The sequence below is a fragment of the Notolepis coatsorum genome (assembly GCF_963971535.1).
Source record: "Notolepis coatsorum genome assembly, chromosome: 20".
NCBI classification, from domain to species: domain Eukaryota; kingdom Metazoa; phylum Chordata; class Actinopteri; order Aulopiformes; family Paralepididae; genus Notolepis; species Notolepis coatsorum.
In genome coordinates, this window is record NC_140184.1 from 26,730,560 (window position 1) to 26,744,865 (window position 14,306).

At 45.8% G+C, this 14,306-nt stretch overlaps 1 protein-coding gene across 1 annotated transcript in view; it reads right to left on the reverse strand.

Annotated features, from left to right (window-relative positions):
- Positions 1-14,306, reverse strand: part of whamm (WASP homolog associated with actin, golgi membranes and microtubules) — a 55,320-nt gene that overhangs the window by 38,960 nt on the left and 2,054 nt on the right. The window contains exons 2-5 of the mRNA XM_084337210.1: positions 11,207-11,380; positions 9,958-10,108; positions 9,548-9,717; positions 5,468-5,669 (exon numbers count right to left, since the gene is read on the reverse strand). Coding sequence (XP_084193336.1) covers positions 5,468-5,669; positions 9,548-9,717; positions 9,958-10,108; positions 11,207-11,380 — 697 coding nt within the window. The remainder of the gene's footprint in view (positions 1-5,467; positions 5,670-9,547; positions 9,718-9,957; positions 10,109-11,206; positions 11,381-14,306) is intronic.

A 14,306-nucleotide genomic window follows, 5' to 3' on the forward strand; every position in this document is an offset into this window, starting at 1 on the left:
CTGTATATTCCTTGTACAATATGCACTGAATATCCCTTTAGTCTACTAAACAGCCCATAATAGTTTCATTCTACCATTGGACGAGAACCTGGCGCCAGGTTGCCATACCCCTAGGTCCAAGTTCAATCGTGCCGCCTAACATGTCGTGGCAAGCCCCGGTTCCGCGCAGGAATATGTCGGGCGAAATACGAATGGTACTATTTGTTCATAGCGCATATATATATGGCGCAAGTAAAGTAGAACTTTCCTTTAGTCCAGTTCTTTACCCTCCAACAGAGTGACAGACGCAAAGCCTCCCCACGACGCACGTGCGGTGTAGTAAGGCCTACTTGGCCCAGAATAGGCATTGAGATATCGTGTAGATTAATAGTTGAATAGTCATAGTTTGGCACTATACCGTCGAGTTGGACGTATTCTATTAAGCTAATAATAGTCTATTTATGTATGGTGCATCGTTCGGTTAGAGTTCTAAAGTTATCAGTACCCCCATCGTTCCTGACGTTATCTGGACGCTTAACCAGGCTGAGCAGACCCCTAGTGGTGCTTGCATCCGAGGAGCTCCGGGCCAAGAGCGACTGGACCTGTATATTGGATTACTCTACCCGGACGACGGCGAGCCTTCCACGGCTTGGATTATGCTTTGTGTGCTTTGATTATTCCATGGATAAAGGCCAACACTGCGGAGTGTTGGAACTACCCCCCGGAGAGGACTCCAGGTGAGACGGCGCTCTACACCAGTGAGGTCGCCTCACGTCTCTCCGTTGTGGACCGGCAGCTACCGTCCACAGAGGGTCCAGCTGTATTCGTCTGCGGTCCGAGGTTCTGTGGGCACCGTGTCCAAGACTTTGGATTCTCCCAAGACACCGTCGGCCAGATGGGATACCGCCAGCGGCTTCTCTAACCCCCCCCTCCTACTGTCTTACAACCAGCGGGACCCCCCCCCCCCTTAGTGTATCCAGCTATAATCATTTAAGTACCATCGCTATCGTTTCCTAAATATTCCAGGTTGTATACTTACTCCCTGCGTAACCAGAGATTGGACATTCAATGTTGATTTACCTATGAATACTCATTTGCCATAAAAGTGCATATTTCATATTTCAAATCATAAATGTAATTAAGTGATTGTTGTATACACCCTTTGCTGTATTAAACCTTCGATTTGGTACATTTGTGTGGATTCGTTTCATCAGGTGGGAAAGTGTTCATCATACTTATATCTTGTACTGGATGGCCAGAAGTTAAAGTACATGAGGTAGTGGTATTAAATATCATATCTAACAATACAGTCAGGGAATTGTACCCCTCAGTTACAGCTGCTTTTTTATATAGCGCTTTTATCCAAAGCGCTTTACAATTTGTTACTTACATATTACCCATTCACACACCGAGGGCGGAGGCAACCATGCAAGGTGCCAAGCTGCTCATCGGGAGCAATTAGGGGTTAAGTGTCTTGCTCAAGGACACATCGACACGCTGCCCAGGAGGAGCGGGAATCGAACCGGGAACCTCCGGATTGCCAGACGACTGCTCTACCTCCTGAGCCAAGTTTCTCCCTCCCCAACCTATGCAGTCTTTCAAACTTCAAGCTTCCAACTAAATGTCAAAATTATGTGTTATATCCCTTATTTTATACCTTCCAAAAGCTATCTCCGGAAATGGAGAAATCCTGGCCAATGGACAATATTCACATGGCAGCCATTTTGCTCTTATGTCATGCGTTCTCGTGGGTGGGAACAGGGTGAAAAGGAATCCCACCATGAGCATGACATAAGAGAAAAATGTCTGCTGTGTGAATATGGTCAATACAGCCTCATACAACCATATTGTCTTTTGTCTCTCTGCAGCCTAGTGCTCAATTCTGATTTATTGCTCAGATCAGATGTTTTGTTTGGCTGTTCATTTTTTTTTTTTTTTTTATGTGGTCAATATCAGATTCCAGTGTGAACTGGTCCCACTCCTGAACTGACCCGCATGCACAAATGAACAATAACGAAGATGGACATAAGCATGGAGGACACTGAAGTCATGTGCAGTGAAAGCCAGCTAATTGATGAGTGGATGGTACCTTTAAATATGGGCTGATACGGAGTACTGATCTGATCCATTATGGCAGACTGAGACCATTCGTTTGGGGCCATTGGACAAAAAACGCTTGAGATATAATCCATTATCAACTCCAGAGATCTGAAATGCTTCTACGTGTCACAGATGCAGAAAAGCAAGTGTCTCTGCTTTGATTTCTGACATGTTATACGCTTGGTTTCAGATTTACTTACAGCATAGCGGAAGCTCTACCGATATATACATATTACGTTATATTTGGCCCGATATCCAATACCAGTAACAGCATCCCCTGTGTTGAATGTGATCCTCTGCCTTCATCTAACTGTAAAGGGAGGAATCTCTGCCTGCGTGTGTCTGTGCCTGTCTGTCTGTCCTTCACATATCTTGAGAACCGTTCTTCCAATCAGCTTCATGCTCCATGGGTGTATTGCCGAGGACCCAGGGGAGGGGGGCCCGGTGTCGAATTTGGTGCCATTTGGCCAGATGGCGGTGCTATAGTGCGTGTGTCTGTCTGTCCTTTGCATATCTCGAGAACCGTTCATCCGCTTGGCAGGTGTATTGCCGAGGACCTAGGGAGGTCCAGTGTCGAAGATGGTGGCACTATAACAACAAACTTTACATTTATGTTTGGCCGTTGTATTGCCGAGGACCCGAGGGAGTGCAGTGTCGAGTGTGAAGTCGATCAGATTAGCGGTTCAGGAGAACGTTGCAAGTAGCCATACCGTGGGTCTCCACAATGCTGCAAGCAACTTGAGAACTATTATGTCTGACCCTTAACCATTAAGTGTGTCTGACTCTTAGCCACTAAAACCTGCACGGATTACAATTATAGACCCTCATTTGCACCTTGTGTATACCACTTAATTTTACTCATAGTATAATAATCAGAAAAAGAAAATGTATTGCCTATATTTATTGTAACATATATTATGACCAATTATGGCATACAGACCCCCATCTGCACATTTGTTTATACTGTTTAAAATGTATTGTACTTTATATTCAGATTAAATCGTATTGCCTATATTTAGGTATTTCTTCTATTACCCTGCCCATACCTGTACCTCCCCTCCCCCCACCCCTACTGCTATGACGCCCCCCGAATTTTCCTAAGGAGATCGATAAAGGAATATCTTATCTCATATTAATGCTGCAAGCAGCAATACCGGCGGGAGCCAAGCAACTGGCCCATTCTGAACGGCTGCACTCACAGGAACATGTCTCTGTCCTTCTTCCTTTAATGAGCAGCAGGTAATATAGGACCTGCGGGTGCCGTCTTAACACCTCCCCCACCCTTTCCATTGTATATCGAATACCAATTTGTGTCTCCCCCTCTTTCCCCAATTCCTAGCTCACCTCGACATCCCTCCTCCCTCCTTCACCCATCTCCAGCCCCTCCCCGCCCCCATAATTCTCCCATCTCTTTCCTACCTGGTCACCTGACCACACCCCCATACCCAGGCATAAAGGTCTACAGATAACATGATTCTAGGAGCTCTATTGGGGATTCGAGGTCTGTATCTGCGTGGAGTCATCCAGCATGACTCTTGACTAACTTGTATTTCGATACATCTGTTTGGGTTAATAAATCTGTATTAACCAAGTCTATTTGACTGAGTATATCCTTGGCTCCGGCTAATTTCCTCCACAGAGCCCTACTTCCTTTTTATGTTTTAAAAATAAATCTGAAGCCAAGTGCTCCGAGCGCAGCCGAGGCTGGGGTTCACACACACACAGCCGTGCACGGAATAGCACATACGTGCACACAGCTTGGAAGTGAACATCCCAGGAGCGGTAATTAGGGAGCATGCATAAAATATTTCCTAAAAGTAAAGATGCTTTGTAATGTTATTTTAAATAGTGTTACAGCTGAAGACGTCAGTCAGTGAGAGGCCAAGGCTTCCTTTACAGAAGCAACACTGTCCTCTTGACATGTTCACAATCTGAGACAACTTGGCTCTCCCACCCCGCCTTGCTTTGTTTGGTCTTAAAGGACATTCTACTTTATTGTACAGCGCGGTAGAGGATGACAGGAAAATGGAAAGGAAATAGTAGGCGATGACATGCAGCAAAGGTCTCAGGTCAGATTGGAACCCAGGGGGCTGATTGGTGAGTCACCAAGATGCCCATCTGCCTTGCTTTCTAAGCTTCCAATGACAGCTACTTGGGTGTTTGACAGCAGGCAGCAAGAGGTCATTCTAACATGATTGCAATTCTGTCAGGAATCACTCCTGTCATTAGATTAGCCATTTATTGTAATAGCAGAATTTCTGGCCGGTCCACCTCGCTTGAAATTGCAATGTATTTCCAATGGACACATTTCTAAATTGTCTCGTTTAAAACAAATAAAGCATGAACATTGGCATGGTGTACCTTTCTGTGTGTATTAATTCACAATCTATAGCTCAACATGAAACAATTCGCAATTAATCTTAAAATAATTACGCATAATTTTATTTCAACCAAAAATGCTAATGTTAGTGATAGAAGGGAACTCATTTTGTGCAAAAATGGAAAGCTTGCCAATGTTCATGAGGCAGAATTATTACAATAGCCGATAATACATTTTCCCCAATGATAAATCCCTATACCGGTGGACCGTGCGGGAAACTAAAGTGACGTCAGATTACACCTCCCTATAGTGTAGAACCAAAGCAGGTGGAGGCTGGGGTGGTGAAAGGTGGGGACACCTTACTTGCCGGTAGCAGCAGCAAAGCAGGGGCACATCATCAGCACACAGAGTGTGTGTGGTGTGTGTGTGTGGATGGGGAGGTCTTAAAATGGACAGCCAAATCAGTTTAGGTGGTAGGCCTGGGAAATAATATACAAAGATCAAATAATATCACTCCAATCAAATCAAATCGATTCTTAAAATCCCAAGATCGATATTTTAAATCGATGTTTTGTTTCAGTGGATGTGTGAATGGAAAAAGGTTATCGGTGCTGATACACAGCCCTTGTAGGTGGGACGATTGAGTGTGAATGAAGGAGTTTCCTGCCAGAACTCACTCTGCCCATTTGTTGGAATAACCTAGTTATTCTCTACAGCATGGCTTATGTTAATCAGATGGGAGAGACATCATGTTAAATCCCCTCTTCAGAACAGTCCCACTGTCCAATATTAATTCCTGCACCATATTGCTCCTCATTGTGCAATAACAGCTACATCTAATTCACTACATTTAAAGGTGATTTAAAGAGATCATGGTAGATAGTGGTCATGTCCCCCACCTCCGGGGCCACTGGTACCCCCCCCCCCCCCAACCCCGCTGGCCTGAGGTTGAATCCCGCCAGAGCCTTCTCTCCTGTGTATCTCCACTGTACTTTCCTACTGTTTGAATAAAGAAATACTCTTTCTTCTCAGACAGAATGCCCGCTCTCTAATGTGACAGAGATGTACCTTTGAGCTGCCTGCGCACAGTGTCTATCTGAGTCACCAGAAGCTGCTCCTCGTTCCTCAGGACCTCGAACTTGGTGTCATAGAGTTCCAGCTGGGTGTCGTAGAACTGCAGCTCCAGCTGATCCACGCTCTCCGGCTGCTGGCCTCCACCAGATCCAGTGGTAGAGACACAGCCCTGATCCTTGCCAGACAGTCCTCCCATCTAACCCCACAATGGAGAAAGTAAGAGTGCAAAGTTAGTACCCTGAAAACTGTCTGGGATTGTATCAAGTACAAACAACAGGGATACAGTATATGAGCCAGACACAAAGAACTGGTTAGAAATAATGACCACACAAGAGAGAAGAACCTTCTCCCCTGTGTCTGCCCTACGCTGTCTCCCTCTCAGCATTCCTATTATCTCAATAAAGAACCTTCTCTCTTGTGTTTGCCCTACACAGTCTCCCTCTCAGCCTTCCTATTATCTCAATAAAGAACCTTCTCCCCTGTGTCTGCCCTACACAGTCTCCCTCTCAGCCTCCCTATTATCTCAATAAAGAACCTTCTCCCCTGTGTCTGCCCTACTCTGTCTCCCTCTCAGCCTCCCTATTATCTCAATAAAGAACCTTCTCCCCTGTGTCTGCCCTACTCTGTCTCCCTCTCAGCCTCCCTATTATCTCAATAAAGAACCTTCTCCCCTGTGTCTGCCCTACTCTGTCTCCCTCTCAGCCTCCCTATTATCTCAATAAACAACCTTCTCTCCTGTGTCTCCCCTACTCTGTCTCCTCTCAGCCTTCCGTCCTAATAAAGAAAACATATTAAGGGGAGTGCAGTGATCTGCCCACTCGCCTAAGAAAAATAAGATATAATGTTCTTTATAATGCTGGGCGGCTACGTGGCGTAGTGGGCAAGGCGCTCGCCACGAATGCGGAGACGCTGGGCTCGCCTGTTCGAGCCCAGCGCTCCACATTGCTTTCAGTTTAGCTGGTCGTTCATACTAATACACATTGGCCGTATTAGGGGGTGGGAAACTGATGGGTGGGGATCGGGCGTTGTGGACAGCGACTCCTACAGGTCGGTTGGTGCGCCTGCGCAGTAGAATCAGGAAGTGTCGGGGGCAGCGTGAGCCTCCCACGCGTTACTCCTCGCCACTGAGAGATCGAGCTGCGCAGGTGAAAAGATGCGACTGCTGTTACCTCAAGTACCGGAGGGGACTTGTGCGATGTATGACTTAGTCCACATTGCAGCCGGCTTGTGGGAGGCAAGAAACAGCGTTCGTGACAGGGGAGGGTTGAATTGGATGATACGAAATTGGGATGGGAGAAAATATAGAAAATGGGAGAAAAAGTGGATAAAAAAAAAATCTTTATAATGCTATAATATTTGTGGCTAATTCTAGTAATTTCCATCCACACATTCTGTGTAGGCCTTCACATTCCCCCTCTGTGATGTCCCCACACACACACACGCGCACACACACACACATACACACGCCACTGAGTAATTCTAGCTCCAGTACTTATGCATAAAATGTGTGTAAGTGTATGATCTCATGACGCACATTTATACCCAGCTGTTTCTGTCAAGGTTTATTAATGCTGTGGTTGGACGACTGCAAGCAGAAATCATGACCCTAAAGCGGATAACACTGGGGTTATGGACATTTAATATTTAGAGTTTTTGTGATTTTGAAGGAATCAGAAGCAATCTATGCAACTAGAGATTCTGATCAGTCTGGAATACCAAATAAAAGGTAGTAGTTCTCAACATGTTTTTGATGAGTGACCCCTAAATACAGAAGAATGCTGTAATGGTGTGTTAATGGGGGTGTTCTTTTTTATACAATTTGACTCATTTGAATTTCTACAGTTCATGGTTTTGGCTCCTTTTAAAAACTTTCCTCAACCCCCACTATGGGCAATTTTCACACCAAGAATGATAATTAGTTTCCCTTTTCTGGCTATTTCCCTTGATACATATTTGGAGGAATGTCAAATATTCCTAATTTCACGTGAGAAAAAAAGCATCTGTACCAAAGATCAAGTCAAATCAAGAGTTTTATTTGTCACGGCATACAAGTATACAATGAAATGCGGGTGGTCTTGCCCGCAACGATGTGCAATACAGTGGTACAACATGTAATAGAATCCAATAAAAAACAACATTGTGCAATAAACAGGTAACAGGTAACAGGTAACATGGTATCTGTACATAGTTATTTACAGGGCATATAGGACAAGCTAGGTAGCTTAGGTAGCTTAGGTAGTGCAATACACTGTTACTGTTGTTATACTAATTTAAAGTGACCTTTCCTTTTTGGCCATAAGTGTGGGCGTGTGCGGCATGAGTGTGTGTCTGCTCATGTTAAAGTGTTAAAGTGGCTGCTAGTGTGTGAGCGTGCACAGCGTGCGTGTCGTGTGTGTGCTCATGTGTGCTTGTGTGTGGATAGATCAGTGTTCTGTGGCACTCAGTGTTCATTGTTCAAGGCTCTGATGGCCTGGGGGAAGAAGCTGAGCCGAAGCCTCTCTGTCCTAGTAGCTGGGGTTCGCAGGCGTCTGCCTGACCTCAGCAGCTGGAACAGGCTGTTATTGGGGTGGTGGGGGTCTTTCATTATTCTGCAGGCTCTGGATTTGCACCTCTTGTTGTATAGAACCTGCAGGGGGGGTAGTGCAATACCCGTGGTACGCTCGGCTGAGCGCACCACTCTCTGTAGGGCCTTCTTGTCCTGTGCCGTGCTGTTACCATACCAGGCAGTGATGTTTCCAGTCAAGATGCTCTCTACAGCTCCGGAGTAGAAGGACTGGAGTATCTTCCCCGATACTCTGAACTTCCTTAACTGTCTCAGGTGGTAGAGGCGCTGCTTCGCCTTTTTTACGACTGTGTCTATGTGTGTTGACCATGTCAGATCCTCTGAGATGTGGACCCCCAGGTACTTAAAGCTGCTCACCCTGTCCACGGTAGCCCCGTTTATCATCAGTGGTGTGTGTGTCTCCTGCTGTCCTCTCCTATAATCCACGATCAGCTTCTTGGTTTTACCAATGTTCAGGAGCAGGCTGTTGTCCTGGCACCAGCGTTCCAGTACCTCAACCTCCTCCTGGTAGGCCTTCTCGTCGTTGTCCGAGATCAGCCCCACCACCACTGTGTCGTCTGCAAACTTCACTATGGAGTTGGAGCTGAACTTGGCCACACAATCGTGTGTGTAGAGTGAGTAGAGCAGGGGGCTCAGAACACAGCCCTGGGGGGACCCGATGCTCAGGGTGATGGTGTTGGAGGTCTGACCCCCCACCCTGACCGCCTGGGGTCTTTCACTCAGAAAGTCCAGTACCCAGGCGCTCAGGGCGGAGCTCAGACCCAGCTCGATCAGCTTGTCCACCAGTCTAGTGGGGACTATGGAGTTGAACGCTGAGCTGTAGTCAATGAACAACATTAGAAACATGATGATGCGTTTGTATACTGTATCTTCACAATATCCACCTAAATCCTGTTGCCACCCCCCAGAACCACTGCTCTAGAGCAGGCAGGCACTGTGCCATACAATACCTCTCTGGTGTAGATAACCAGCACAAAGCCTGTGTTAGAGCTCAATCAGGCCTGAATGACATGCCAAATGAACGACATGCGAGAGGCAGATATGCCAACTTGGAATCTGCTGACAGAAATATCTAAATCGGGGATCCCCGGCAATACTGTCGTGTAGGGTTGGGCACCGAGAACCAGTTCTAATAGGAACCGGTTCCTAACTTCCGGTTCTGGAACATATTCGCATTTCGATTCTTAATTTCGATTCTTAAAATAAAAAAAATTAAAAAAATGTTTTACTTTGTTAATTAATACCCTAGTTACAGTATAGCAACCAAATTAAACTGTTTCAAGTCAACTGACAATGTGAATAATATGAAAATGTTTTTAGATTAAAAAAATAAATAAAAAATCTCCTGCGAAATAAGCTGTGACCTGTTTTGACCTGCACCTCAAAGAATCAGGAACAGGAATCAAAATGGAGAATCGGAATCGGGACCGGAATCGTTCAAATCCAAACGATGCCCAACCTTACTGTCGTGCCACCGCATGGTATGCGTTAATGAAAACACAACGAGGCACCTTCTCTCTGATGCCCACTTTCTTGCGGCTGAGACACATCTCCGTGGCCCTCATGTGTTGCAGCGTCTCTTTGGCGAGCAGGAAGCGCACTTTCTCCAGCCGGGGAGCAGCAGACGCCCAGGCAGCTGTCCCAAAGCGACACTTGTCCTCCTCCATCTGCTTTACCGTACCTGGACAAGCAAACAACAAACGTTTACACACCCTCATTGGCATTATTCATTATCAATATTACAGAAACCTAACACGGTATTACATACAAATGTGAATCCAATTCCTGCAACATCTGTGTCTCTGTACAACACTGATTTAAGTCAGATATACACACAATGCGCGCGCACCAACCAACCAGCCCCCCCCCTCCACACACACACACCCACCCCCACCCCCACCCCCACTCCCACACACAGTACCAGCCAGAGCCTTTGATGTCTGTATGAAGTAGCTGACAGTGATATCCTGAATGGAGGAGACGGCATCCTCCGCTCTCCTCCTCCACTCCTCTGCTTCCTTCTCTAGAGCTGAGATTCTCTTGGGACCCAACTCTTCATCCTCCAGAGACTTCTGCACAGGACCACAGGAAACACAATGGAATGAAACGTGAAACTTCGCTCCATGCTATCCTTGTTGCAAGAGTGTTGCATGAGTAATTTATGTCTCAAGAAAGCAATGTCTCACATCTTGCTTGGATGAGCAATCTAGCCATCTCTCAATATTGTGTGTGTGTGTGCGTGTGCGTGTGTGTGCGTGTGTGTGTGTGTGTAAGGTGATGGTTATCTGTGGCCATATTCCTCTCTGACTGGGCTGCCTCTTGGCTCGTTATAGGCCCTGATCAGGGATCAGCTAACCCTCTAGCAGTCCAACTATACCCAGTAATTACAGGAGAAACTAGAAGGGCACTCAGAGAGATATCTACACTCACACGACCAGGCAAAGTCTACCCATCTGGGTAATGTCAGCTATATACACTTACTATTAAATGTGTTATTACTGGAGCACAAGGCTATATTTCATTCCTGCCATGAAGCAAGACACCTCACTAGAATTTACCTCAACTTTGGAACCGCAGTCTGACAGCTGTGCTTCAAACAGCCTGAGCCTACTCTATATTAATATTATAAAGCACCCCTGACAGCTTCAAACAGCCTGAGCCTACTCTATATTAATATTATAAAGCACCCCTGACAGCTTCAAACAGCCTGAGCCTACTCTATATTAATATTATAAAGCACCCCTGGCAGCTTCAAACAGCCTGAGCCTACTCTATATTAATATTATAAAGCACCCCTGGCAGCTTCAAACAGCCTGAGCCTACTCTATATTAATATTATAAAGCACCCCTGGCAGCTTCAAACAGCCTGAGACTACTCTATATTAATATTATAAAGCACCCCTGGCAGCTTCAAACAGCCTGAGCCTACTCTATATTAATATTATAAAGCACCCCTGACAGCTTCAAACAGCCTGAGCCTACTCTATATTAATATTATAAAGCACCCCTGACAGCTTCAAACAGCCTGAGCCTACTCTATATTAATATTATAAAGCACCCCTGGCAGCTTCAAACAGCCTGAGCCTACTCTATATTAATATTATAAAGCACCCCTGGCAGCTTCAAACAGCCTGAGCCTACACATGTAACAGATGAGCCAATGTTTATACCAGGATCTCCATCTTGTAGAGGCAGGCCAGCTCCCTCATGTCTCTGAATGGCTGGAGCAGGTACTGGAAGAAGGTGGTTGCCACAGTGACCAGATCTTGGTAGGCCTCGTCCTCTTCCTGGTAGATGCTGAGCAACAGGACCATCCTGTCAGCACTGCTGTGGCTCTGAAGCAGCTGTAGTGTGGAGAGACAGACAGGACAGTGTGGGGAGACAGACAGGACAGGACAGTGTGGGGAGACAGACAGGACAGTGTGAGGAGACAGACAGGACAGTGTGGGGAGACAGACAGACAGGACAGTGTGGGGAGACAGACAGGACAGGACAGTGTGGGGAGACAGACAGACAGGACAGTGTGGGGAGACAGACAGACAGGACAGTGTGGGGAGACAGACAGACAGGACAGTGTGGGGAGACAGACAGACAGGACAGTGTGGGGAGACAGACAGAACAGGACAGTGTGGGGAGACAGACAGGACAGTGTGAGGAGACAGACAGAACAGGACAGTGTGGGGAGACAGACAGGACAGTGTGAGGAGACAGACAGACAGGACAGTGTGGGGAGACAGACAGACAGGACAGTGTGGGGAGACAGACAGGACAGTGTGAGGAGACAGACAGACAGGACAGTGTGAGGAGACAGACAGACAGGACAGTGTGGGGAGACAGACAGACAGGACAGTGTGGGGAGACAGACAGGACAGTGTGAGGAGACAGACAGACAGGACAGTGTGGGGAGACAGACAGACAGGACAGTGTGGGGAGACAGACAGGACAGTGTGAGGAGACAGACAGGACAGTGTGAGGAGACAGACAGACAGACAGGACAGTGTGAGACAGACAGACAGGACAGTGTGGGGAGACAGACAGACAGGACAGTGTGGGGAGACAGACAGACAGGACAGTGTGGGGAGACAGACAGGACAGTGTGAGGAGACAGACAGGACAGTGTGGGGAGACAGACAGACAGACAGGACAGTGTGGGGAGACAGACAGGACAGTGTGAGGAGACAGACAGGACAGTGGGGAGACAGACAGGACAGGACAGGACGCTTATAGCTTATCCGCAACAGTAAGTTACTTCCGGGGTAGGCCTGATTGGCCCCGACAGGCACGTGACGCGCAACTTTCTCTGCCGCGCGGCACGCTCCGCTCCGCGGAGCGGCAGAGCTTGCGGAATTATGTAACCGCCCAAATCCGCCATGATTTTCATTCGGCGCTTCAGCTCACCTGGCAGAGCAGCGGTCCTGCGGTCCTGCGGTCCGTTGTTGACGAGTTTAACGTGATTTTTTTTTAACGTGTATTCTTTCGCCGGTTAAGGTTAGGCATGGTTAAGGTTAAGGTTAAGGTTAGGCATTGTTTCGGAGTTGGTTAAGGTTAGAACGGTTAAGTTTAGGCGCTGTTAAGGAGCTGGTTAAGGTTAGAGTTTGTCTTAGAGAATGGCAATATTCTTTCTATGGTTAAGGTTAGGCATGGTTAAGGTTAAGGTTAAGGTTAGGCATTGTTTCGGAGTTGGTTAAGGTTAGAACGGTTAAGTTTAGGCGCTGTTAAGGAGCTGGTTAAGGTTAGAGTTTGTGTTAGAGAATGGCAATAGACAGCCTATTTCCGCGCGACAGCTCTCAGCAGCCTCGTTGCGCGTCCTGAGTTTGCCGCGTCACGTGCCTGTCGGGGCCAATCAGGCCTACCCCGGAAGTAACTTACTGTTGCGGAACAGTTACAGGCGGACAGGACACAGTGTCCGCTGGATTCATAAATTCATCACCAGACACATTCATTATTCTACATGTCAAACTTAATTTTAGAATGGAAAATAGCCTGGTTGTTTATACCTGTCAAGGTGTCCACTCCACATTTGCATATTGCTTTTGTTTTATCCAGTTACTTACAAACAGTTTTGTTACCAAAAAAAAATATTCACACTTAAGGTTGAAGAAATCCAAGTAAAGTAAATTCAGAGATTTGTTTTTAAACACATTACGTTAGAAAATAGTTGCTTAAAAGATGTGAATTGTGGAGTTAGACTGTTTTGGTTTTTTTTGGGCAGGCCTGAAATCATGGCTCGATGACACAATGGAGCCATCCTTAGCATAACCCCTCCCCTAATACTATATAAAAACTAGAGCGCATTAGCAAGGTTGTCCCAGAATTTAATAATAACTCAAAATTGTAGCATAGCACAGCTAATATGCTAACCATTTCATCCAATCCAACTTTATTTGTATAGCACATTTAAAAACAACATGGTTGACCAAAGTGCTTCACAGTAAAAATCATAATATAGTAAAAAAAAAACATAAACACAATACAAAGTACACAGAACTACAAACTAAATTACAGCAGCAGACTAAAGTTTTTTTTTTAAAGCTAGGGAGAACAAATGACTGGGAGCGTTGGGGCCAGCCTAATGTGTTTCATCTATCTATGTCAATGGAAAATGCTAAAACAATTGGCGCCATGCTCCGGGAGGTATAGTTAAATCAAAACACCAGTTTGGGTGGTCTAATCTAGTTTGCTAGTTAGTCAAGCTTTCTAACCAAATAGGGTATATTTAATAAATTTGAAACTTTATAGCTAAATGTATGCACTTGAGCTGAAAGGGAGCAGTCAATCAAGCATGATCTAAATAGTAAATACCATACCTACTCTTATTAGTTATACCAGTGGCCAGTATGGCTTACTACCATAGTGTATAAACTCCGGATTACCAGACGACTGCTCTACTTCCAGAGCCACTGTCACCCAGTGTTTAAATGGAATATATAGGCTATAACAAAGCTACTGAGTAAATATCCTAATCTCATGTATGTACAGTATTATTATGTATACTAAGTTGTATCACTGACTGTACATAATAATACTGTACATACATGAGATTAGGATATTTACTCAGTAGCTTTGTTAAAGCCTATATATTCCATTTAAACACTGGGTGACAGTGGCTCGGGAAGTAGAGCAGTCGTCTGGTAATCCGGAGTTTTAATCTAATCTAATCTGACCCCACCCTCACAAATGAGCTTGTTTTTGAGCTGGGTTTTATGATAGTTATTAGTGTTTTTAATCATTCAAATTTGGCTGGGTGGTTACTAACACATTTTTCGATGG